At 36.7% G+C, this 25,838-nt stretch overlaps 2 protein-coding genes across 3 annotated transcripts in view; one reads left to right on the top strand and one right to left on the bottom strand.

Annotated features, from left to right (window-relative positions):
* The window catches only part of Mybbp1A (MYB binding protein 1a), a 75,572-nt gene extending 69,582 nt beyond the window's left edge, over positions 1-5,990 (bottom strand). The window contains exon 1 of the mRNA XM_069842902.1: positions 5,801-5,990. Within this exon, the coding sequence (XP_069699003.1) occupies positions 5,801-5,968 (168 nt within the window). The 5' untranslated portion in view covers positions 5,969-5,990. The remainder of the gene's footprint in view (positions 1-5,800) is intronic.
* A 76-nt stretch (positions 5,991-6,066) lies between these two features.
* On the top strand, positions 6,067-22,048 carry eIF4H1 (eukaryotic translation initiation factor 4H1). Of its 2 annotated transcripts, none has more exons than XM_069842904.1 (7): positions 6,067-6,225; positions 6,479-6,605; positions 6,706-6,910; positions 6,999-7,049; positions 7,164-7,418; positions 12,944-13,120; positions 20,586-22,048. In XM_069842904.1, the coding sequence occupies exons 1-6, from the start codon at positions 6,188-6,190 to the stop codon at positions 13,081-13,083; spliced, it is 816 nt and encodes a 271-aa protein (XP_069699005.1). In that variant the 5' UTR covers positions 6,067-6,187; the 3' UTR covers positions 13,084-13,120; positions 20,586-22,048. The 2 variants fall into 2 exon arrangements, with proteins under 2 accessions (XP_069699005.1, XP_069699004.1); XM_069842903.1 differs by having other exon boundaries at positions 12,944-13,124.
* Positions 22,049-25,838: the final 3,790 nt, after the last annotated feature.

Below are 25,838 nucleotides of genomic sequence, written 5' to 3'. Positions count from 1 at the left end.
AGACGTTTGAGATGGGCAGGCCATGTAGCACGTATGGGCAAATCTAGAAATGCATATAGAGTGTTAGTTGGGAGGCCAGAGAGAAAAAGACCTTTAGGGAGGCTGAGACGTAGATGGGAAGATAATATTAAAATGGATTTGAGGGAGGTGGGATATGATGGTAGAGACTGGATTAATCTTGCTCAGGATAGGGACTGATGGCGGGCTTATGTGAGGGCGGCAATGAACCTGTGGGTTCCTTAAAAGCAATAAGTAAGTATTCGACACAATATTGCATTGATTTATTAGTAGCTGCATAGTTTTATTGCATATTAGTAGTCGAGGAGAAGGTTTTGAAGTCGATTTAAATATGAATACAGTTTCTGATCATGATTGTGATTTTTAATTTTGTTGTGGGTGAGTAACATTTCATTTCTTGTGTACTCTTTCAACTTTTTGAATAGTGTAGGCTAAAATATTATATTTTCACTTTCTGTCAGCGGTGGATTTTCAGGGGAAGCAAGGGAGGCCGAGCCTATTTTACCAGAACACAATATGGCAATAATAATTTCAGCTGAATTAAGATCACAGACAAATTACAGCAAATGACGAACATTTTTTTCTTATATATTAATTTTACTATTCACTACGACTAAGATGTAAGTTACGCAAAGTCGACCACATTCAGTTGGTGATGCCCGCTCAGTATACTGTAGATAGTATAAATAATTCGTACTGAAAAATAACAGATAGCGCTGTAACCTGTATAGCATCCTGCAGTGTCTATGCGAGAACGGGAGAGAGGAGTCGGCTACATAACGCTACTCCCCGGTAACCATGACAACAGCAGTTCAACCAATAAGATAGCTGGTTAGAAGAATGTTTAAACTTGACTAGAACGAGCGAAGGGAGCTAATTTGGAGATGTCCTACTCACCGCTGACAACTTACTGTAGCAGTCACGGCTGGTTTCGGCTGTATTGGGAAGCTCTCTCTCTTTTTCTCTTCTTGGTTTTAGAAAATTGAGTCATGTGTTGTTAGTTTTCTCTCCCTACGTAAAAGTTTTCATTTATGTTGTTAGATTTTCTCTTGTTTGCGGGTATTCTAGTTATTTTATTCTTTTGTGTTACGAGATGTATTTACTTATACACTATTTTAAATAGGCTATATCGCAAGTTTAGAAACAAATGCAGATTTGTCTCTAGCTTCTTCTAGTAGCAGTTATTCAGTATGTTGTCACCTATTTGATCGGTTTGCGAAGAAAGAGGATCGTCGAGTTACTTTGCTGTAAAATTAGACTATGTAATAGTAATGAGCAAGCCCCGGATTCTTAGGTTTGAATCAATTTTGTTGCAATCTCGATACTCTCGAAATATTATTTTTCTTATTCGTTTTATGTAGCAAAGAGTAACATTCTTAAATTCAATATGACCTAAAAGACAATTCATAGGTTAGGACTTAGTGTCCTAAAGAGAGGCAATATTTACCAAGCTGCTGTAATATATTAACAGTATGTTGTTCATTTTTATTCTTTCCCCGTAAAATCATATAAATACCTAAACATAAGATTTAAAATCCTAAAACATACATTGGGAAACCTAATTTTAATTTCTTAAAATCTATAAATTCCGCGCTTGGTAATGAGGTACGTCACAGGCCTTATATTTTTATATTCTCATCATTCACGTCTTGGCCTCCTCAACTTTCAAACCCACCGTCCGCTACTGCTTTCTGTGTCATGTACAGGTTATTTTAGTATGTTGTGGTATATGGTATGTGAAAGTCTTGTTCGTACAGTGAGTTGTTGAGAGTTAAGGGGATGTAGCCCCTAAAATTTTGTAAATTTTTATATAAGCCTATATGCTATGGTTCTCACAAAACGTGTTAAGAAAATGGTGACCATATTACATTAATCCAATGTGGCCACTATAAAACGTGTTAAGAAAATGGTGACTATATTACATTAGCCTACATACAATATGGCCACTGCATAGATTGCTAAAATGTTCGCGACAATGACGTCACAGCCATTAATTGCTTTTAGGAAATTATCGACAAATTGAGCCCACTACAGTCGCAACCTTGCTCCTCAATTTCTCCTCGTCAATCACTGTGGTGGCATACACATGTACTCGATACCACAGGGAGAAGTCCAGGCTGATGAGGTCTGGTGATCTTGATGGCCAAACAGGTCCACCAGAGCCAATCCACTTATAAGGAAAAAATATTACGCAGGTATACTCGAATGAATCATGTCAAACGTGCTGGGTAACCATAATGTTGAAATTTCCTGCAATGCTTCACTGCCAAAGGAAACTCCTTCAAGTGCAGTATGGACACAGTGTTGATCCTATGTTGTTTGACAAAAATATTCGTCAAATTATGTCTTCCTCTTCCACCCTATTACCTCTTAAGCTTTTTACACGAACTTTTGAATGAAATGGTATAATTAATATATCGATGGCTGAGAACCAGACTGTTCTGAGTCCAACTTTTTATAAGAAAGAAATCTGTGTTTCATTGTGTTCCAGTTCTTGTCTGCATATATGGATCGAACAAAATTGTAAATATTCCTCTGCATAAGGTTGCTATGAAGCTATTCCAAATTGTTTCATGAAGCTTTGAATGTCAGGAGCTTAAAACAGTTCTCCTGAAAAAAAAAAAATAGTAAAATGGACTTGGAACAGTCTGGTTCTGGGCCATCGATATCCAGTCTGGCAGGCCCTGGCAGCACCAAGGTACCATTTTTCGAGGCCTGGCGGCACCAAGACACTTTTTTGATTTTCATATTCTGTCAAATTTTTCATTTACAAAAAGTCACATTTTATTCATATTTAAAAAATTTGATAGTGATGACTACTCCACAGGCCTTACAACCTTTTTATCTAGATTCGAACCCATGTATTTTCGCCTGACAGTCATAAGTATTCTTGTGGAAACAATGGTGATGGTGATGATGAAGATGACGAAGACAATTTACTGCCAGTACTACCGAAATTCTAGAGTCAGAGCATTTTTTCTTTTTTTAGAAATACACCACTGAGTACACCCGTTTTCTTTTTTATTTCTTCAAGGTCTTGTAATCTATTTTTGCAAAGAACTTTACCCTTCATTTCCACAACTGAAATAGTGATAATTAGGGAGCGGATTTTTATGTGCTAAAAAATTTAAATATATTTATTTTTTATGTGCTAAAAAGTACGAAAATATTTGCTAAAAATAAAAAAAATATTTATTTTAAATATGACAAAAGTACCTTACTTAGCTTGGAAAAAAAAATGTTACTAGGTACTCACCCACCACACTTGAGTGCTAGTAGCTGCCCGGGAATTGCAGTGAACAACAAAGGTCATCTCCAAATTCTCCATCACAAATGCATGCCGATTATCTCTGAACAACGACTTATACTGTAAAAACGATCTTTCCACATCACAGAACGTGCATATTTAAAGAGAGGAATGTCACAAATACAAACACCGTCAATTTCACCTACAGGCACACCCTCCAATACTTGAGCAACTTTACACATTTTTTATATCCACTGTTTTCTCAAACACATTCTGGAATTTGTCCCTTAGTACTTGTACTTCTGAACCTGTTAGCGAATCTAGTTTAATTTTCACGGCACGCACTTCCTTGTTTCAGACAACAGGTTTTTGGATAGGCCTATTTCGAGTTTTTTTTTTTTTTTGGTGTCTCACAAAATGCTTAGATTTGCTAACAGGAAAGCCAAATCGTTTTTAAACAACCATCTTTCAATATATCTTGAAGGATATCGATTGATGAAGCCCGATAACAGGGAATCACAACAAGACGTATTGCCTCACTTGATGGACATTAGCAAGAGGCGAGAGATTTGTTTAAATTAAATAATGTTCATACCCGAGCTCTTATCTGTTGTGTTTCACAAACAAAGCATTGAATGAAATCATCTTCAGCAACAATAAACATTCCTAATTATGTGTTGCAAGATCTCTCCTCCTTGTCCACGTTAATTTATTCTCTAATAATAACACTGATATGCTGCCTAGCAGTTCTCTGAACTTGAGGCGAAACTATTACAAAATGGATCACAGATACACCACACACTGGTTGGAAACACGAAGCAACCAAGAATTCTTAAAAAGATAACGTACTTCTGAGTGACATAATTGATTTAGTTTTAAAATATTTAAAAGTTTTTGTAAAAAAATTATTTAAGTAAAAAACCTCCAAGATTTATGTGTTTATAATAGATTTCCTGAAAATATGTATTTACATAATTTTTTTGTGAAAATATGTGCTTTTATGTGAAATAAAATTCGGGTTTTAAACTTGAAACTTCATGTTCGGAATTTTTTACTTTGTTAATTGTGCTTTACCACACACAAAAAATAATATTTAATTACATAGAAATCCGCTCCTTAGTGATAATCCAGAAACTTCAAGTAATTTAGGTCTGTGTTATTATTGACTTTAAAACAAATAGGTGGTCTTATTTACAGGTAATTATCCAAAAGACGTAATTTGCTCTATTATCCATTACAAAATCAGAACAAAATTAGGTACCGTATAAGTCCAGGGGTTGTTAAAATGGCCCATATGTGCTACACATTTACTTATAAAGAGAAACAAACCTAACCTAGCTATATTACCATGGTAAGCTAGGTAACACATAGACGACCTGGACGACCCAAATTGAGGTGGTTGGATGGTGTGACAGATGATTTGGCAAGAATGGGAATAAGAAATTGGAGAAGAAAAGTACAGGAGAGAGATGAATGGAGGAAGATTGTTGAAGAAGCCAAGGCCCATTTAGGGCTGAAGCGCTGATGATGATGAAGCTAGGTAACAGAGCGAGTTACGTCTTCTGGATATTAACCAAATAGGTAGGGCTACCTATATTCTTTACGTTGTTCATTATAGGTTAGGCCTAAATATCATGTGGAAGTAGCCACCAGCGTGGCTCAGTCGGTTAAGGCGCTTGTCTGCCGGTCTGAAGTTGCGTTCGGGCGCGGGTTCGATCCCCGCTTGGGCTGATTACCTGATTGGGTTTTTTCCGAGGTTTTCCCCAACCGTAATGTGAATGCAAGGTAATCTATGGCGAATCCTCGGCCTCATCTCGCCAAATATCATCTCGCTATCACCAATCTCATCGACGCTAAATAACCTAGTAATTGATGCAGCGTCGTTAAATAACCAAGCAGGGATAGTCTAGAAGGGGGAACGGCTTTCGTACAGGGGCAGTGGCATTTCCTCTAAGGTTAGAGCCCAGTTTAGGTGTATTAATCGAAAATTAGGAGCTACGAAATATTGAGAATAGGACGCATGTTTATATGACATTTTTTTTTCGATTAATACACACACACCTAACTGGGTCTAACCTTAGAGGAAATGCCACTGTCCCTGTACAGAAGCGCGCCCAGCGGACCGGTGAGAGCAATGAAAGAGATGAATTTGCGGGATTCTTCGAGAAAAACAATCAGTAGGAGGTGTGGCATCGAAACTTTTTAACGTAATGAAACATAGGTTTGAACACCCTCCATATCTATAGGCCTAGAAGAACAAGCAGTGACAAATGGTCATTATTAATAGTACCGGTACCACAAAAATAATAAATAAATAAATAAATATATATATATATATATATTTAAGGCCTACTTAGATTAAATTGTATCTTCAATAAATAAATTAACCAACCATTACGGCATTTGTAATTATTACCAACAAATAACGTATTTGCTAATAATATGAGACTTGCCACTGCGTCTACTGTACATAGGCTATATTATTTTAATGTTGATCATTAACACACGCTAACCTGCAAATATGTGTTAACCTACCTCAAATTCCTCTTGCTTTGCGAAAATATGTTGTAACAGTTTCAGACCAGCTTCTATTCGGCATTTTTCATTATCACTTGCTAACGACGTAAAATTATCCAGTACGCTAGAATCCATTTCTGTTGCACGTCTATGTTCATTTAACATGTGCTTTCCACCTGCCTCCATTTTACCAGGCAAAGCAAGCCGATTACTTTTTATCGTTCAACACCAACATTCTTCAGTTAAAAATCGACAACATTGCTGTCATTTGTTAATAACATGAACCAGAACGGTCCATAAAATTTTGAAGTTACTTCCGTATATACTTAAAATATAAATACCACATGAATTCATCGGCACTTTAATAATCATTTGTTAGTTCCTGGCACTTTCGTCGCATCCAACATGGCTGGAAGGGGAGGTTATGAGGAGCGCGAGCATAGGCAAGTAAACAAGTATTGTGATTATTCGTTATCTGCTTATTAGTTTAGTGTGTAATTGGAATGACTTTATACTTCTGCACTTATTTTACCTATATTGTTAAAAATAACAATTTTATCGATGTAAATGTGAGGTTAAGTCTAATAATATAAAGGCGGTGTGAGTGCAAATCTTAATAGCCAGGTGTTTGGAACCTAGTAGACTTTGTTTTTATTTCATTAATGTGCACGCTGTAATCAGATCCTTGGTCCACAGAGACTATGGAGGAGGTGGAAGACGAAGAAAACCTTTGCCTACAGAGCCTCCTTACACAGCTTACGTCGGAAACTTGCCACAAGGAGTTGTACAAGGAGATGTTGACAGAATATTTAATCAAATTCAAGTATGAAACCATTGCCTTTTTACAACACATGAACAGCTTAGGAGTAAGTTTTAGTTTATTATTACAGAACTTAATAATGCTATTTTGTATTATTTTTAAGGTGAAAAGTATTCGCCTGGTTCGTGATAGAGAAACAGACAAATTCAAAGGTTTTTGCTATGTGGAATTTGATGACGTCCGTAGTTTGGAGGAAGCATTACAGCTTGATGGAAACGTTTCTGTAGAGGGTCACTTTCTTAAAATCGATGTGGCTGAAGGGAAACGTAATGACCGAGGTGGTGGTTTTGACAGGGGTCGATCACGAGGTATGTACCGAAATGTGTAATTATTTGTCATTGGTAATTTGCGGTTTTGTATTCCGTTATTAATATACATCGTTCTTATTTTATAAAGGTGGTTTTCGTGGCGGAAGAGGAGGTGATCGGGGATTTGATGATTTTGGAGGTTAGTAGTGAGTAAACGATTCAGTTAACATTTTTCTTTGCTTAAATTCTGAAGACATTCACAGCAAAGTTAGCATTGTTATTTAAGGAAATTAAATTATGACAATTATTCCAGGTGGCGGCGGCGGTGGTGGTGGCAGTAGTTTCAGTAACCGAAGTGGACGAGGTGGAGGGGGCGGAGGAGCAGGAGGTGGTGGTGGTGGATTTACAGACGCTCGTGGAAATCGAGGTAGCTACGGCCACTTTGAAGAAGGAGGTGGAGGCAGGGAATGGAGTCGTGGAGGCAGAGGGGGAGGTTACGGAGGTAGATCCAGACCCGACCCTGGTAGAGATAGGAGACCCTTCGAAGAATTCAAGGATCCTCCTCCAGGTACTACTTTTTGTCGTTTACAAAAGAAGCCTGTTAAATGGCATACAATAATCTGTTAGGTAATTCTCTATAAGAAGTGAACCACAGCCTCATAGTCCTCCTGCCACAAGAAGCATTCGGGAGATGGGGGAAAGACGGGATTTGGAGTGAGGAAGGAAGCCATCTGTGAGAAAATGAAACAACCAATGTTAGATTTCTTAGTATTATTAGTATTTATTTATTTAACCTGGTAGAGATAAGGCCGTCAGGCCTTCTCTGCCCCTCTATCAGGAGATTCCTACTATAATATGAAAAATGAAATTATTACAATTAGTATTAAATTTACAATTACAATAAAAATCACAATACCGGTACGAAAAGATTACCTGACTAATGAAAGCTAGATAATTTATCATAGAAAAACAAAGAATATTTTATGTTTACTGAATTACAAATTAAACCTAGAATAACAAAATTGTATAATGATGAATTTATTGGATATTTAAATATTTTGTGATAGATTAAGGAAACTATTTACAAGAAACCAAATACTGACCAAGTGTCTAGTAAATTTTCGTTTGAATTCAATTTTATTTCGACAGTCCCTGATGCTAGCAGATAGTGAATTCCAGAGTCTTGGCAGGGCTATTTCTTGTGATGCTCCTGTAATCAGAAGATATATATTAACATATAATCGTCCATTGCTGTGGAAGAACGGTTAGCGGGCCTGGATTGAAATCCTGGTTTGCATTTTTCCTGGGGTTTTACCTCAACCCATTAAGAGCAAATGCTGCGTAACTTTCGGCATTGGACCCTAGACTCATCTCGCTAGCATTATCACTTTCATCTCACTCAAATGCTAGATAACCATAGCAGTTGATAAAGCGTTGTAACATAACCAACTAAAAACAACGTACAATCTTCTAATGCACAGATGGGCATCGTGCCTCACTTGAGAATTTGTGCCTCACTGACCTTCACAGAGCTTATCGCTCTAAGTCACATCACCTTCACAGTCCCCGTTCCTCCCTCACGTAGCTCCTAGGCGTGGGCAGGTTCTATATCAGTTTCATAAGCAATATGAGTGGTGGCATAATGGCATTATCAAAGCAGTGTGTGCGCGTTAGAAAACGATTATTTCATGAGAAATGGGAGGAAGAGTTTTTTTTGCTGTTTAGAAGGGGAGAACATACGATGTATGTTATGCTCGAAAATCCTATTAGGCATGAGTACATTTAATATACAACGACATTACTCCTTATGTCATAAAGAACATGCTGAATTAGAAGGTAAGAGAAATTAAATGTTATTTTTCGTACTATTCCGAAGAAAATTTATGATCTTAATATTTGCGTAGTATACTAAATACGACATTATACCTTAAACACGCTGCATTGAAAGGTACGAGGAATTAAATGTTGTTTGTACGTATTATTTCCAAAAGAAATTTATAAAAAAAAATATCAAATGTGCGTAGAAAACGAAATATGATTTTCTGAAATTATTTTAGGTCGAGAACGTGCAAATCTATTAAATAATCTTGAGAAATGCTAGAATATTCAAGAAAATAAACGTAGACAACGTGATGGAATATTATTGGCTAGTAACGCAATTTCTCGCCTGTGATTTTTTAAATCAATTCAGCGACGGAGAAACAGTAAAGAGGTTTATGATTAAAGCTGCTGAATTAATTTGCCAAATTGAATAAAAGTTTTTGAGTCTCTCACGTTAACCAAGCGCTTTTCTAATAATTCGCCACTGACCGCCTTAGTGATTACGATAAGGTGACGCAGGTCACAGCAGTTTATATTTCCCATCCTACTCTGCAGTCTCCTCTCCTAGTAAACAAACTATTTCAAATCGAGTGCCTCACATAACCGAAAATTGTGCCCATGTATGTTCTAATGATAAATTCCTTATCTATGGATCCGTGGTCAGATACTTTAACCATTAGGTTAGCCTACTGTAGCAGTTGGTTGTAACATGTCAAAAGTTTCGTAATGTCTTGCAAAGGTCCAGAGGAAATAATGCATATTGTCAATGAGTAATGGAGGGGAATTATGGATAGGCTTAAGTAGTCCATTGAGAATAATGGCATGGTTAAGTCGGTAGGATTGTATTATTAGATTCGTTCCAACAACAGTCAGGAACCGTCCGTAACCATCGTGAGCATGCGCAGTACAGAAAAGGCATTCCAACACAATTCGAACCAGTCCTGAACCGGAAACATGTACTGCAGTCGGGCGTTCCAACAAGCTTTTGACACAGGTTCGGAATGGTCAGAAATAGTCCGCGGATTGAGGCATGTACGGAAGAGTACAAGAGACGCACATGCTCATAAGCTCACCAGCGTCTCATGGATACTGAAGCAAGACATGATCGACTGTCCACATCAATGAGGTTAAGATGAAAAGTGACAGTACAGACGAATAATAAAACTAGAGATTTAATTTGAATTTTCGCCAAAAAGAAAGGGAATGGAAATTATTTGGGTATTGAAATAGTTAATCACAATTTAAACATGCAGCTTTGATTAAAAGTGTAATAAATAACGTACATACATTAATAATTAAAAAAAAGAACTATTTTTAGATGAGAGTCCCGCAGTACACGACATTGAATTAGCGGAATTCTTGCCTTCCATATTTTTTGTCATCTTTTTATAGAAAATGATCGAAATTCTATTTTCTGCAATTAGAATTAGCTGCGAAACGATAATAATAAGCATCCTGTTCTTAGCAAAGATGATCACAATTATAGCATCTCTGGATTTAGTACATAATGATCCGCGAAAGCGTTCCAACAGCGTCCAGTCAGTTTCAATCCCATAGCAGATACTCAACTAGCGCATGCGCATAAGATGGTACAGGAACCGTACATGAACTGATCCATGAACCGCTTGTTGGAACGAACCTAATGTGTGAAAGTAAATGAATCAGTGTATATGAAATGAAATTTTTCAATTCTCCAGTAATTCGCTGTGGACCTCTCTACAAAATAGAAATCCAAGAAAGAGATTAGTGGGTATTGGTATGTAAAAGCATCTTATTATGATAACATGTATTGAATGGAAATGTTTTCCTTTGTGAAGTGGTGTACGTGTTTTGGGGGACTGGGCCTGCAATGCAAAAGTGAATCTCCGAAATATAGGTTTACAGGTTATTGTAGAACGAGATCGTATTTCGACACAATCGTGTGTTGGATGTGAATGGTGAATTTGCGTTCGTGATATAAACTTTAGGGAGAGGAGAAATGGGAGGACCTTCTACAGTCAGTATGGTGCAGCTATACTAAGAACATACAAGTAAATATTTTTCGATTGTTGTGTTGAGAGTATTTGCAAGCAGAAAGTAAAACAACGTGTTTACCAGGGTAAATAATAAATAAATAATAAATAAATAAGTATATCTCAACCAAGAAAGAAGAAGATCAAATTGATTATCGTAAGAAACGGGCAATTGCAAAGAGAGAAGTTCGAAAAAAAACATAGACAAAATTGGATAAACTTTGTGGCATACTTAGAAAATGATATTACTCGGCCTCAACCACAGACTTATAAAATTCTTAAGAAATTAAATTGTGAAGTAAAAGATAATCTAAGAATAAATGTTATTTCTCAGGACAATTGGTTACAGTATTTTCAACAACTATGGTCTACATCAACACAATCTCTCACGCTTCCATTTTCAACTAATCCTTTATTGGAGTCAATTTCTATGGATGAACTACAAAGAGTCTTGGCTAAATTGAAAAACAATAAATCTCCAGGAGAAGATTTAATAAATAGTGAATTATTTAAATATGCTAGCCATAAATTTCTACAAAGATTTTTGAGATTTTTAAATTTGATATGGGAGGAACAAGGATTTCCAGAAAGTTGGACTAAATCTATTGTAATCCCTATACATAAGAGAGGAGATTTGAAAATTACGGATAATTATAGAGGAATAAGTTTATTGAATGCAGGATATAAAATTTATGCAAATATTTTGAAAAACAAACTCAATGAGCATTACGACAATATTATCAGTGAGGAACAAAATGGTTTTCGTCGAGGAAGGTCCTGTTGTGATGGATATTTCGCATTGAAATTACTGGTTCAGAAACATAGAGAATTTAATCTAGAAACGCATATGGCATTCATTGACTTTAAAAAGGCTTTTGATAAAGTTAATCGGAATAAATTACTTCAGATTTTGGCAGATGATCAAGCACCTCAACAGATTATACAAAATATTTACAATATATATAAAACAACCATCACAGCAATTCGAAGCAACAATAAACTTTCACAGTCGCGACCCATTTATAGTGGAGTACGACAAGGCTGTGGCCTTTCACCACTTCTGTTTATTATATATATATAAATAGAATCATTCAAGATTGGCAACAGACATGCCATGGATTTATTCCAATTAATCGAAAAAACGTTATGTTTTATTTAACGACGCTCGCAACTGCAGAGGTTATATCAGCGTCGCCGGATGTGCCGGAATTTTGTCCCGCAGGAGTTCTTTTACATGCCAGTAAATCTACTGACATGAGCCTGTCGCATTTAAGCACACTTAAATGCCATCGAACCCGCAACCTTGGGCATATAAGGCCAGCGCTATACGAACTCGCCAACCAGGTCGACTCCAATTAATCGAAATTTGCAGCTTGATGCTTTACTTTTCGCTGTTGATTTAGTTCTCATGGCATCAACTGAAGATAATTTACAATATTCAGTACACAATTTAAATATGGTCAGCGAAATATATAACATGGAAATTAATATTGAAAAAACGAAAGTCATATCATTTTGTGGGAAATTCCCTGTACCAAGTCTGTTTGAATAATAAAATAATAGAAAGAGTAAATACCTTCACTTACCTTGGCTATACACTATCACCTTATGATGAAGTAGATATTGCTGAAAAAATATGTAAATATAATAAAACAATGGGGATCATTAATAAAATCATGAAACCTTCATTAGTACAAAGACACACAAGAATAGGCTTGTATAAACCTTAGCACAGCCAGTATTAAGCTATGGTAGCGAAGCGTGGACTGTGAAGAATAAAGCTGTCAGTAGAATAACAGCAAGTGAGATGAGGTTCATGAGAGCAACAGCTGGATATACTCGCTGGGACCGTAAAAAAATGAGGACATAATGCAAGAACTTCAAATAGAACCCATTATGCAGTTCATCAGCAAATATCAACTTCAGTGGAATGGTCATCTCGAACGAATGAATCGATGCAGAATTCCAAAAGCACTGTTTCATTACCATCCATATGGCAAAAGATATCTAGGCATCCAAAGAAGAGATGGACTGAAAATTCTAGTTTGAGACCGTAACAGGCCACTTGGCCTAATACTTGTTAGGAAGATGATGATGATGATGATGATGATGGTGATGATGATGTTGAGAGTATTTGCAAGCAGAAAGTAAAACGTGTTTATCAGGTTAAATAATAAATGATGCTTCCTTTGGTTCACTTTTTCTAGAGAATTACGCTTACTCTTAGTTGTATACTAAACTAACAATATGTCTGTTTCAGCTGCTGATATGAGTTCAAGGCCAAAATTACAGTTGAAGCCTCGAACTGTAAACAAACCTCTTAACCAATTGGCGGAGACAAGTCAGTCATCCAAAATATTTGGTGGAGCAAAACCACGAGAAGAAAATATCCCCAAGTAAAGAAATATGGTTAACATTGGAATTGGTTACTGCCGAGGCAGGTAATGTAATTTGCTCTTATAAAATAATATTCAGCTTGTTGTTGTCTTGAAAGTATTAAGCTAAAATTTTATAACTGCAGTTGTTTGTTTAGTCAACTGTCCGAAGACAGGTTTGAACCTCATAATAACACCAATAAGGGAACTACACCAGGAGATAATGGGGTAGGGTGGCCAGTTCCTTTCCCCCTCCAATGAATACATCACCAATTAGCTACATATTCTACTGATCAGACTTCAGATGCATACAAACAATTGTTCTTCCTTTGACACACATCGATAACTGCAGTAGAACCCAACCCCTATTTAACGTTTTCTGGGAAAACAGAATAATTAACTTTAAATGGGGGTTGACACCAATAGAGGTTTGCTATTTTTTTTTAAATTAAATACTTTCACAAAAATTCAATTTATTTGCAAAAAAAAAGCTACAGTAAGTAACTTGTGGATAATACTATAAAAAAAGGAGGAAAACATTAAGGGGAAGCTGGGTGCCAGTCAAGTCCTTTTCCCACCATCCAAATGTAAAGACATTTTTTGCATTTGGATTTTTTTCCATTTCGTGAATTAAATTAACCTTTTCCGCAAGAGTGAGTGGCTGCGTTCAGCCAGGAGAGCGCTAATTCAGCTATTCATTTTTGCTGTGTTACAGCAGCTGTAAATGACTGAACGACCAGATTCCAAAATGTCCGCTGTGTTTACAAAGAGACACATCATTGTTCCGTCTACACTGGAATATAAGACACCATTGGTTGTTACCTACCCCCTCCACTTTCGCTGGCTCGCAGCGAAAAAAATTTTGCTATGAAAAATGGCGGCCGCTATTTCAGCGCTGTCCCGGCTGAACGCAGCCATTGTTTTTCTATATGCGGCCATTGTTTTCTAGTGAAAACAATTCTATCTCTTTGCTGTAGTGGCACTGACACCATACACCTCATCGAGAGCACAACAAAGATAAGAAGCGAATGATGCTGTAAGTTATGAATTATGATGGATGGCTTCATTGAATGTGACTGGTTCTTGCAAAGATCAGCAATTAGCAGACGAACAAGTACACAGCTTCGTGTAGACTTGGGGAAAGAGTGGTGATCGCATGGTCCACTCCATTAACACTGGGCATTAAGGCAGCAGACTTAAAAAAAAAAAATTCAAAATTTGTATTTTATGTGTTGAATCGAAATGTATTTATTTTTGCATTAATTTTCAATTTTGGAAATTTAGCCTTTGAAAAGATGGAAAAATTCAAATATCTTGGAGCAACAGTAACAAATATAAATTATACTCGGGATAAAATTAAACACAGAATAAATATGGAAAATTCACGGTATTATTCAGTTGAGAAGCTTTTGTCATCCAGTCTGCTCTCAAAAAAGCTGAAAGTCAGAATTTATAAAACAGTTATATTCCCAGTTGTTCTGTATGTTTGTGAAACTTGCACTCTCACTTTGAGAGAGGAACAGAGGTTAAGAGTTCGATGTGATCCAGGCTAAAGGGCCATAGTCTGTTGGAGCTGTTGCTACCATACGTTTCATCTACTACTCAGGCAGACATCATCAGTGGTGTGGCACATGGGAGCGCAAAGATCTCCTTAGCGTGCTGGGAACAACTGGTTGTTTAATTTTTGTACATTTTTACTGAATCAAACAGTCTATAAAGATTGCAATTTTTCATAACTCTTTGATTGATCTCGACTTAATTTCCAATTACGTTAATATTTTTCACACGAATGTTGTGTTTTGTACGAACGTCTGTAGTTTGTATTGAGAGTTTCGAGATTTCAGTTTTATTCAAAATTGATACTGCACATTATGTGTTTGTATCATCCCAACATTAAAGTTGAAGTTCCGTCTATGTAGTATAATGCAGTTTTGAAAGTGTATTGTAATGAAATTCATGAAACGGTGTGTTTGTAATGTTAGTTACATGTAGTCTCAAAAGGGAGCATAATCCGCAATTCATGGTAACCAACAAGTCATATTAAAATATGGTGTGTGGATAAGCTTCAGGGCTTCTACCGCGTTGTCTTGGTGTTATTGGCTGACGTTTCGACTGCTGTGTTGTGGCCATCTTCAGAGCAGTTGTTGGAGAAGGAAATAGTCTTCCAGCACTTATATATATAGTAGTCTTGATGGGGGGAGTACTTGCTGTGATAGATCGTAGGTTCTCCTTCTGGCATCTGATTGGGCCTACGTTGTCCAATCCGGTTAAGGTCTGTATGAAGGGGAGTATTCATATTAAATACTGGCCCTCATAAGGTCCGAAAGAGTGATCTTGATACCTTGCCCGATGTCCGGATGAAGGAAGGAGAACCTACGACCTATCACAGCAAGTACTCCCCCCATCGAGACTACTATATATATACAGGGACATCATTTTATTTTTACTTCAATTTTTATTGTACCTGAGTTTTTGAATGTACTTCACTTCCACCCCTTCTACTAAGGAAGTTCCAACTCCACACAGAACCAAGACCGCAGATAGTAAGCAGTACTGAGTTCCTGAGTATAGTACGTTCCAGAAATATGTTCGCGTTTTCCAGTGACGAAAGAGCTTTCAATATTGAATCATATTTTCGCACAGGTACTGTCCGTTTGCCTACGTCGCATCCCGATTTCCCCCACCTGCTTCTGCTCGCCCCTCTGTAAAAGCTCGGCTGTCTTAGCTCTTTTTTGAAAACATTAATTTCTCTTAGGAATTGGACGTTTACGTAATATTATACAGCTGTTTAATTTAACTTAAATAAAAGGGCCTCGTTAAGTAATTAACTGTCACGTGATTTCCTCCCTTTCTACAATCCTGCGGCATAACCACTTGGACGGACAGTAGATAGCATGTCTGAGTAATTTTATATTTTCGGGTTGGGCAGAAGTGAAGATTGAATTCACAGTACGTAGAGTAGGTACAGAATTATTTCAACATGAGTTACTAGTACGAAGGACGAAACTGGCAATTGGAATTAGATGCAATAGTCTATAGTGCGATAATATGCACAAAAGAACTGAAGCCTGTATCGAAATGAACGGCCACCATTTTCAAAATTGTGTTTAAATATTCATATTATGATTATTTTTCAATTTAACTTCTTTCTCTATATTGTACACTAATGTGCTGTAGACAGTATACACTGCATAATGAATACGTTCGCATGGATAACTCACTTCGTGAGTAAAAACACTTATTCTTAATACAGTACTGTACTTTGATTAAAGAAAAACCTAATGAAAATTATCGAACTCAAAATCGCGATATTTCCTAGTTTATGTAAATGGATGAACTACTTTTCTTCCTTCCTATACCTAGTAGAGTGATTTGTGTTTTACGCCAGTATCATCGAACTCCAGTCTTGGAGGGGGGAACAAGCAGTGTTTCCGGTTCTCTAAAGGTATAGACAGGTTAATATTAAGAATGTTAGTAAAAATAAAATGATGTCCCTGTATAAGCTGGCAGATTATTTCCTTATCCAACAACTGCTCTGAAGATGGCCACAACACAGCAGTCGAAACGTCAGCCAATAACACCAAGACAACGCGGTAGAAGCCCTGAAGCTTATCCACACACCATGTACACCAGCCGCGGAAGCCTACGCGAACATATTAAAATATGTTTGACTGTGATCATGGTCACATGACAGCCATGCAACTCCTACTGTTTATGACTCTCATAGTAGTTGTGTAATGATATGTTGTGCCATCGTCACTTAGGTCGCATTATTTGCTAACTGGATGGCTACTGTGTTCGACTTCTGCTCATGCTCATCAGGATTTCTGACACCACCATTTTACTCGATAATGGAAACGAATTTACTGGAAGAGCTGGAGCTCTCAGGATATTGTCGCACCACCGGATCTGTGCCCCTTCAGCGCCGCCGTCGTTCTTGGAAAAGTTAACACCTCTACTCACCCCATTCCACCCGTTTCTCTCCCACCACGTCAAACAGCAGGCCACGAACCTTCCCGAATAGGGATGTTGCCAAACTTCCGGCAAACAGTGTCATGTCTCTTGAATATTGCTTATAATAATGTAAGGTTAATTATTACTTATTCATAATTCAATTTAAGTAGGTCTTTCAATCAAAATACATCTTCTATTTCTACATTTTAAAAATCTAAATCCCATGTCTTGAATCACTTTCCGTAGCGTTTCTCTTCCTCCTTGGAAATTTATTGCTTCTCTCGCAACCTTCAATAATTTCTCCAATGTCGGAACTTCTTTCTGCATCGTATAAAATTCTTGTATCTTTCTTCTTAAAATACTTCTGTCCATATCATCTACAAGAATTAAAGGTTCCCTTGGTCTGTTCTTCCCTGGTGACTCTAGCTTTTCATCTCCTGCACAGACTCCCTCTCTCCTGATTTTCTTTATTAGGCGCTCTGACCTACCTTTATAAATTACATAAAACATTGTATTGTATTAGTATTAGTTAAGTAAGTAATTTTAATACATAATCAATTGAAATACAATAAGCCTCACCTGTGATCGCAGCTGCTCTTTTCGTTGCCTAATTTATAGCAAACAGATATTGACCTGTTTGCTCTCTTCATCGCAAAATACTATTACGTACTTGCTTAATAATATTTATTTCGCCACTCCGTGCTACAGTATTCATGTTGACTTGACAACACTGGACTGCAAGTGCAAATAAACTGTCCCGCAAGTAGGCTCAAAATTGTGAGTAGTGGGGGAGAGAAAGAGAGAGGGATAGAAAAGAGAGAAATAGGAATACAGGGAGAGAAATGAATTGCCCAGGCTGAAAAGGAATTAGGGTTCAGTTCGCATATCTTACGGGGGCACAGATCCGATGGTCGGACTATACTATAGGATAACTACATGGTTACTAAACTTAGTCTGAATTGATTACAAATGAAAACTCTACTTGATTTATTATGAATTTACAAAATGTACATGAAAGTTACTTACAAGATATTTCATGGGCTGACGCTGATGCCATAACGCTACCATCTCCGTCTTCTCTTCCAAGACTCCCGACTAATGCTCTCCGTAAGTCTCAACTAAGTGCCAGAATCTCCTCACCAACACTTTTCATGTTTCATTATTGGTTTCCCACCCGGGGTACCAGCCACGCCATCCACCAGATGAGATGGGCTTAAAACCCCTTTTGATTTCACGTGCTTACAGATGTCTTCTTAATCAAACATCTCTTACAAATAAACAGATATTAGAACGCACTCAAAACCAAGCTTTACGACTCATCACTGGTGCAATCAAAACTACTCCAATTGAAGCCATGCAAATAATCACATCTAATAAACCAGTTGTAACAGACCTTGAAACACAAGCCCTTTTAACCTATGAAAAATTAAGAAGGCTTCCAAATTGGGATAAATGGAGTAGATACAAAGATTCTAAATTTACATTGAGGACCCAAAATGGATACATATAAGAGGTAGAAAAGCTTAAACAAAATCTAGAAATACCAAGTGAAAAGGAAAACTTGATGTCTCGATATAATCCACTTAATAACTTCAAAGTAGACTGCTGCCTTGATCTTGATGAAGTCTTCAACAAAAAAGATATAAATCCAGAAGTAGCAAAAGCCATTGCCCTACAAACAATTAATAGAAAATATCCACAAAAGGACTGGTTGTACATTTACACTGATGGATCTCTCATGGATCAAAATGAAGGAGCTGGAGCAGGAGCTACTTGCCAATACTTTTCTCTTTATAAAAATGTTGGCAAGTACACAACAAATTTTGATGGCGAAGTTGAAGCCATTTATACATCACTTCAAAATATATTTGTTTGGCTAAACTGGTGCAAAAACATAGTCATCCTGTCTGACTCCAAAGCTGCAATCCAGTCCATCAGCTCAACTACATCCCCTAAAATGGAAAAAGTAAAAGAAATTCATTGCATGGTAAAACAAATTCAAATGCTAAATAAAAAAGTGGTCTTCCAATGGATCCCGGCCCACTGTGGACTGAACGGTAACGAGAAAGCAGATATGTTAACAAAGAAAGGAACTAAAATCAACTTAAAAACAAATTTCAAGTTGCCATATGAATCAATAAAACGAGTCATAAAAAGAATAAGTAACAGCGAACAGACAAAACATCAAAATTCAAAATGGAAAGAATCATTCAAAGATCCAAAACTAATTCCTGATCTACCTCGAAAATCTGCCGTGGCCATGTTTAGATTGATTACTGGTCATGATTGCCTCAGTAAACACCTCCATCGTATTGGAGTACTGAATTCACCTAAATGCTTACTGTGCACCAGAGAAGAGGACATGGAGATGGAGCACCTGGCTAATTGTGAAACTCTTAGGACATTTGTGGACCTTCCATCAAAATATTGGGAAGCAAGAAGGATGATGACTTCATTGTTAAATCCAGAGCATTAGATACACACACACATACACATTTAATTCGATTCAATGCAATATAGTGATAAGTCACTTTAATGAGACTACGCGTAAGAAAAGAGTTCGAACAATGCGTGATATAATTTAACCAATTAAAATGCATGCTTTGTTCTACTGGACCAATGCGATTAGTCCAGCAATGATCTGTGGAGTAAGAATACTTTTATCGTAGGCAGTGATTTACCACACGCGCGACAAACTGTGTAACGCTGGCTAAGCATCTATTTACTTCACAAGCTGGGATTGCATTGCGCGTCTTAACCGTGTATTCTGCTGACGCTGTTCCTGTTTCAAATTTAATACTCCACAGGAAATCATGCTACAGGGTGCTCTTTAGCCCTGGGGCATAACAGATATATAGTGTAAATAAATAAAACTACAAAAAATTATTTTAACATTCACAGAGTAATAGAAACATATTTCATAATGTTACATGTGCAATGTGTGAAAACCATAAAAAATTATAGTCGCGACGCTGTTATTCCCGGCGTGACTCCTCCTCTTTGCTTACGTCTTAGGAAGTGAAGGCTCTATAAAGTCTAGGTAGGTAGTATCGTTAGCCATTTTTGTTCTTTCCTTGCCGAACTACCAGACGAGGGATCTATTTGCCACACCGTTAAACATTATCATGTCATAGCTCCTATGATAATAAATCAAACTCATTGTAATTGAGCAAATAATTGAGCGGCAAATAACATCCTCGTGTGCTTTCTGCGAACCCAACGAAAGAGCCAAAATGGCGGGCGATTATTTATCAAGCCTTAGGAAATGCATCAGCGAATCACAAGACGCACATGTTTAAATGTAGCCGACTGGCAACGTGATTGGCTGCCGGAAATTAGAGCGACGGGACTATAACAAAAGTTGAGTTTATGTGCATTGTCATTGAAACTGTTGTTGTAAACAACGGCCAGAAGAATTTATGTCAAGTTAAGAATATGAGTGGTGAAGAGTGAATTAGTTTATATGACTTTCTGTAGCCAGTTGTCTGATACTTGTTCTGTTTAATTTAATACACAAAGTACTATCGATCTCTCCTCGATTTTTTTTAATATAGATTTTGTGTTGTATTTCAGATCCAAGAAGACCCTCTAAGTTGCGTCCATAAGTCAAGGCAGATCATCAGTTGTGGGATTTTATTGGGAACACTTATTTTTTATGCACAGAAAACATCAACTGACTTCAATTGTTGTTGATAGCTCTGTTTCATGCTCCCACAACCCTGTTTGTGAAACAGACACGACCTTCTTCCCTAACTTTCCTGTTCTAATGCAGAAATGTTATTTAAAATTTTCTTTCCTGCTATAGGAATATCCGAGATAAACGACTTCTTTTTTTTTTTCACTGGAATGATTTTTGATCTTGAATATATCCACCAACTAGACTTTTATTGTACTGATTGAATTCTTGGATAGTTAGTTTCCGAGCCGATTCTAATTTTTGCTTGTATGATGTAGTGATCATTGAATATCTGAAGCATGTTTTACTTTTAACAGAATTCTTGTATTGTAAGAAATAGAATTGGTTTGGAAATGAAGATAACCAAGCGTGAAGATCAATGAAATATTTTGAGAATTATCACAACATGAATACCTTTCCTACTGAAAGACGTGACTGACCAAAGTGAAGCAGCTCTTAGCCAGATGCCTTTTGTCAATCTTAGAGTTCATGTTTATAGTACCCTTAATTTGGTCTCGTAAAGCTGTACAATAATTGAGCTTTCCAATTAGATATAGATTGTTATTTCTTTCAGTAGCTAAGGTATAGACGCGATACTGTAGTCTATGTTGGTCAAGTGATTTTTGTACACAAATACTGAAACCACTTATAACGTTCGGTTTATAAGATGATTTTTTTATTGGGTAATATGTATACACTCAGGAGGCTAGTCCCTCTTGATGTATTGTCAAATAATTTAACATAAATAATAGAATCACTGCAGAAATATTCAAAGGGTTGATGTTTTTTTAAATAAAAGTTAAACTTACGTAAAAAGTGAATAAATAATAAAAAGTATTGAAGAAAATCTGAATGCATTCTGTTACTGTGCTACCAGTTTTATGCCCGGTAAGTGATCAGTTGACATGCTGATACTTAAAATGAAAGGGGGAGAAAAAAAAAAAGGAAAAAAAAGAAAAGGGGAAAATATATATAAAAATATACATATATATATACTACTCGATCTTGAATTTCTAAAGTAAGGAGTTAATTTTGTACTCAACGATAGATGTACGAATGTAAAATAAAAATATTGCATCATGGAAAATGGTGCGTATTTTGTAATTAAAGCATAAAAAAATGGAAACCTATGAAAATGCGAACCATAAATAGTTGAAGTGTTAAAAGGTATTTTTTAAGGAAGCAACAGTAAATGGACAGAGACTAATTATGTTGTTGCTGGTACAGTGTTGAAGCATAAAAAGTAATAATGGTAGTTCTTTCCTTTGCTCCTGTGTGTGTGACTGATGAATTTTTACATTACCGGTATTATTTGTGTAGGTCACTATGCTTATACGTATTAAAATAATGTTGGTTTGCCTCACAGTGCTTTCTTGCCCCTTCTCACTCCTCACATTACATTTCATTGTCCTTACTCTTATGTGCAGTAGCAAATTTATTAATAATACATGTATCACTCAACTGACATAGACTAACAAGTAATATTCCTCTTGAACACATCTTGCAGTGAATACACTATAAAAGAAATCAAATTTCTTAACATCAGCCCTTCATAAAGTTAGTCATTACACATTTTTAAAATTCAAAGAAGCATATTTAATTATGAACATCTCACTATAATATAGGGTCAGGTCCAATGAATAACTATTTTCTACTGCACATATAATACATCGCAGTGGCGGCTCCTGCATATTTCTTAAGAGGAGGAAAGAAGTTAATGCAAAATGACACCTTCTTGAGAGAAACAAGCTACAAATTAGCCTACATGCATACATGTAAGACCAGGTAGTGTTAGGGTTGGCCTTCCCTTTTGTATAGCAATAATCTGTTTTTGTAAACTGAGTTTCCTAAATTGTCCAAAATATAATATGTTTTCACTTCCATTCATTGTTGAATAATTGCACAAATAACAATTACAAGGAAATTCACAACCTCGCAGCATTTTTCGAGCACACTACAGCATCACGCATGTTGGAAGAGACTAGGTACTAACACGTAATCGGAACCGTTTTACGGAAATGGGAATGAATTTTTTTTTTTCGAATAAATTTTATTCAGCTTCCTGCAAGTGGAGGCTGCCTTGAAGACAAAGCTTACCATAAAATTGTAATGGAAAAAAATTAAAACAATGGAGAAGAAAAAGAATAAGAAATAGCACAATTAGAAATAATTGGAAAAGACTAAACAAAACATCATTAATTCCAGAAGAAACATAAAATTTCCTAGTATCTATTAGCTATTGGATGATCACAGTCGTCTATTTAGCACTAGTGTAAGACCCAACTTAAGTGAGCAGATCGCCATAGCAAAGAGCTCAATCTATATAACTGTAGGAAAGAGAGAACACTGCACCCACCCACGTGGTCTGTGTTGCCACATATACATTTTACAAGTTCAGTATCACATGCTTTTGAAGAATGTCAGTTCATACTACCATTATTGTTCAAAACTGCCGGTGGCCGAATAATTTTTTATGTTAAAAATAATGTAGTTTGGAGTACCTACTTTCAATTTCAAATATATTTGTACAAAACTGACAACTTCACTGTTGTCCTATCTAGTACACAATGAATGGAAGTGAATTTCGGGGGGGCCAAAAAGATCTGTGATACTAACGTAGAACTACTTCCTCTTTGTTTTATATAAACCTGACTTTAACTTTCAAATATCCTTGAAAGTTTCAAACCATGAATAGTAGCCTATATAAAGTGCGATGAGTAATATTTTTGATTTATAATTAAAACAAAGTTTATATGGTGTCTTTCTTAGCGTTGCATTAAAACTGTTTTTATTGTGCCTCCTCCTAGATGTGTTATAGTCTGGTTGAATGCAACATTGTTAGATGACAGCGGTAGCGAGCTTGCAGCACGACCAGTCGGTTTCTATTTCCCGCCCATGCGCTGATTCAGAGGAGGATCTCCTCCCTATCCAATCATTTCCTTGCTTTCCTCCACACAAACAATCTCGCATCTTTCTCACAGTTTTCTAGCAGCATATGAGTGCACGTCGTTTAAAACTTAATCAACTGAGGTTTGCTTATAGCTGTGAACTTAAAAATTATCGAATCTTCCTCGAATTTCAAGGCACATATTTTATTTGGCATTTACTTTCAAAATAAGAAAAATGTGAGGAGGACGTTCATCCCTTCCCTCCCCCGAGGAACCGCCACTGATACATCGTCTTTCATAAGTCCATGAAACGTTGTAGAAATTCACCACAAATAAACTACACAATGGATGATGATAATACTTACTCCAATTGAGAGAGAAACTCTCCAAGTTTTATTAAAAGAAAATCCCACTCTCATTGTTGCCATAGTTTAATAAGGAATGGGGATCAGATATCACGACAATGCGTTTATTTTATAATGCTTATATACGATCAAAATTGACCTATGGATGTGAAATATGGGGAGGAGCATCAGCAACTCATCTACAAAAAATATCTGTTCTTCAAAACTCAGCTTTAAGGTTATGCCTAGGAGTACCAAAAACCACTTCAACTGTTGCCCTAGAAATTCAATGTAATATTCAACCAATCAGACACTATGTATTACAAAAGGATCTAAAAATATATTTAGTATTGCAAGTCTCATCCAGATCTCAGATATTCTTCAAATTGTCAGATAATATCCTGTGTAATTTCTATAAAATAAACAAAGAAGAAATACCAATCTATATCACAGACACACTCATTGCTAAAACTCCAGTTGTGAACGAAATTCCTCCATGGAAATGGGTGATTCCAGAACATAGCATACAAATTCCAGGAAACTATTCCAAAAATGATCCTCCATACATTCTTAAGTTAGAAGACATGGAACTACTCTGCAGCACATATAATGATCACCTTCAAATTTATACCGATGGATCTCTAAACCCTAATGATGGTACATCAGGAGCAGGGTATTATATTCCAAAATATCAAGAAAGTTACTTCATACCATGTTCATCCTCTTCAGTGTGTTACTCAAATTTCTGAAAAATCTATTTGCATACTTACCGACTCCAAGGGGGCTATATTTAATACTATAATCAAATATGTACCAAATCTATACGCACATAGAATTATTCCAATTCAGAAACAACAGAGTAAACTAAAAAAAATTCCAAAAGGAAATAACATTTCAATGGATACCTAGTCATTGTGGTATACTTGGAAACGAGAAAGTCGATAATATTGAAAAACAGGGAACATATTTGCAACCAAGACCTCTTCAAGTGATATCTCTATCCAGTGCCTTTGCTTCAGTAAGATCTGATTTTATAAACCTATGGATCAACAATTGACTCTCTTCTGACAAAGGAAATTTTTAGTCGGTACAAAGGAAACCAAATGACCTGGAAATGTACAAAAACTTGCCCAGATATGTTCAAACATTTGTAACAAGAGCCAGAACAGGTCACATTGTCACACAACTGTACCTACACTGATTTCACATTTCTGATAATCCTACTTGTCTGTGGTGTAATAATCATGATGAAGATCTGGAACACATTCTTCTATACTGTCCATCCATAAACCACAAAAGAAATAAATTAAAATCATCAGTACCAGTTGCAGAAGACACAGCCCTGCAGTACACAGGGTGTTTCCGAGGTGGTGTTACAAACTTTCAGGGGTGATGGCGAAGGGCACATGTATAAATTTGAGATGAGGAACCCTGGTCCGGAAATGACTGAGTTGAAAGTTACGAGCAAAAATAGTTGTGTGGAAATGAAATCATTTTATTCTCTGTACACTTTATTTATGTGTATTTATCTGTACATCTTACACATTCTGTATTCATCTGACGTTGTTTACATTGTCTGCTTAAAGTATTCCATTCAGTGCGCTGTCTGAGAGATGGGGACAGGAAACTACACTAAAGCAATGCAGATAGCGTAATGTGTAATGGACATGGTCAGTCCTGATATGCACGTCTGTAGACAGCAGTGTATGTGTACAAGTTGCAGTGTCCAGTCGATCAGTCCTAGTGAAATGGAGGAGTACACGAGAGCGGAATAAGCAGACCTGATTTTCGAATACAGATGAGCCAATGGGAACAGTAGACAAGCTCACAGATTGTATTGGGGCAAGTACCCACGTAGTAGACATCCAGCCCATACCATCTTTCCACGACTGTTCCAAAGGTTGAGGGAAGGAGGGCA

The sequence above is a fragment of the Periplaneta americana genome, chromosome 13 (assembly GCF_040183065.1).
Source record: "Periplaneta americana isolate PAMFEO1 chromosome 13, P.americana_PAMFEO1_priV1, whole genome shotgun sequence".
Taxonomy (NCBI): domain Eukaryota; kingdom Metazoa; phylum Arthropoda; class Insecta; order Blattodea; family Blattidae; genus Periplaneta; species Periplaneta americana.
Note: the sequence above shows the minus strand (reverse complement) of the source record. Positions and strands in the feature narration are given on the sequence as shown.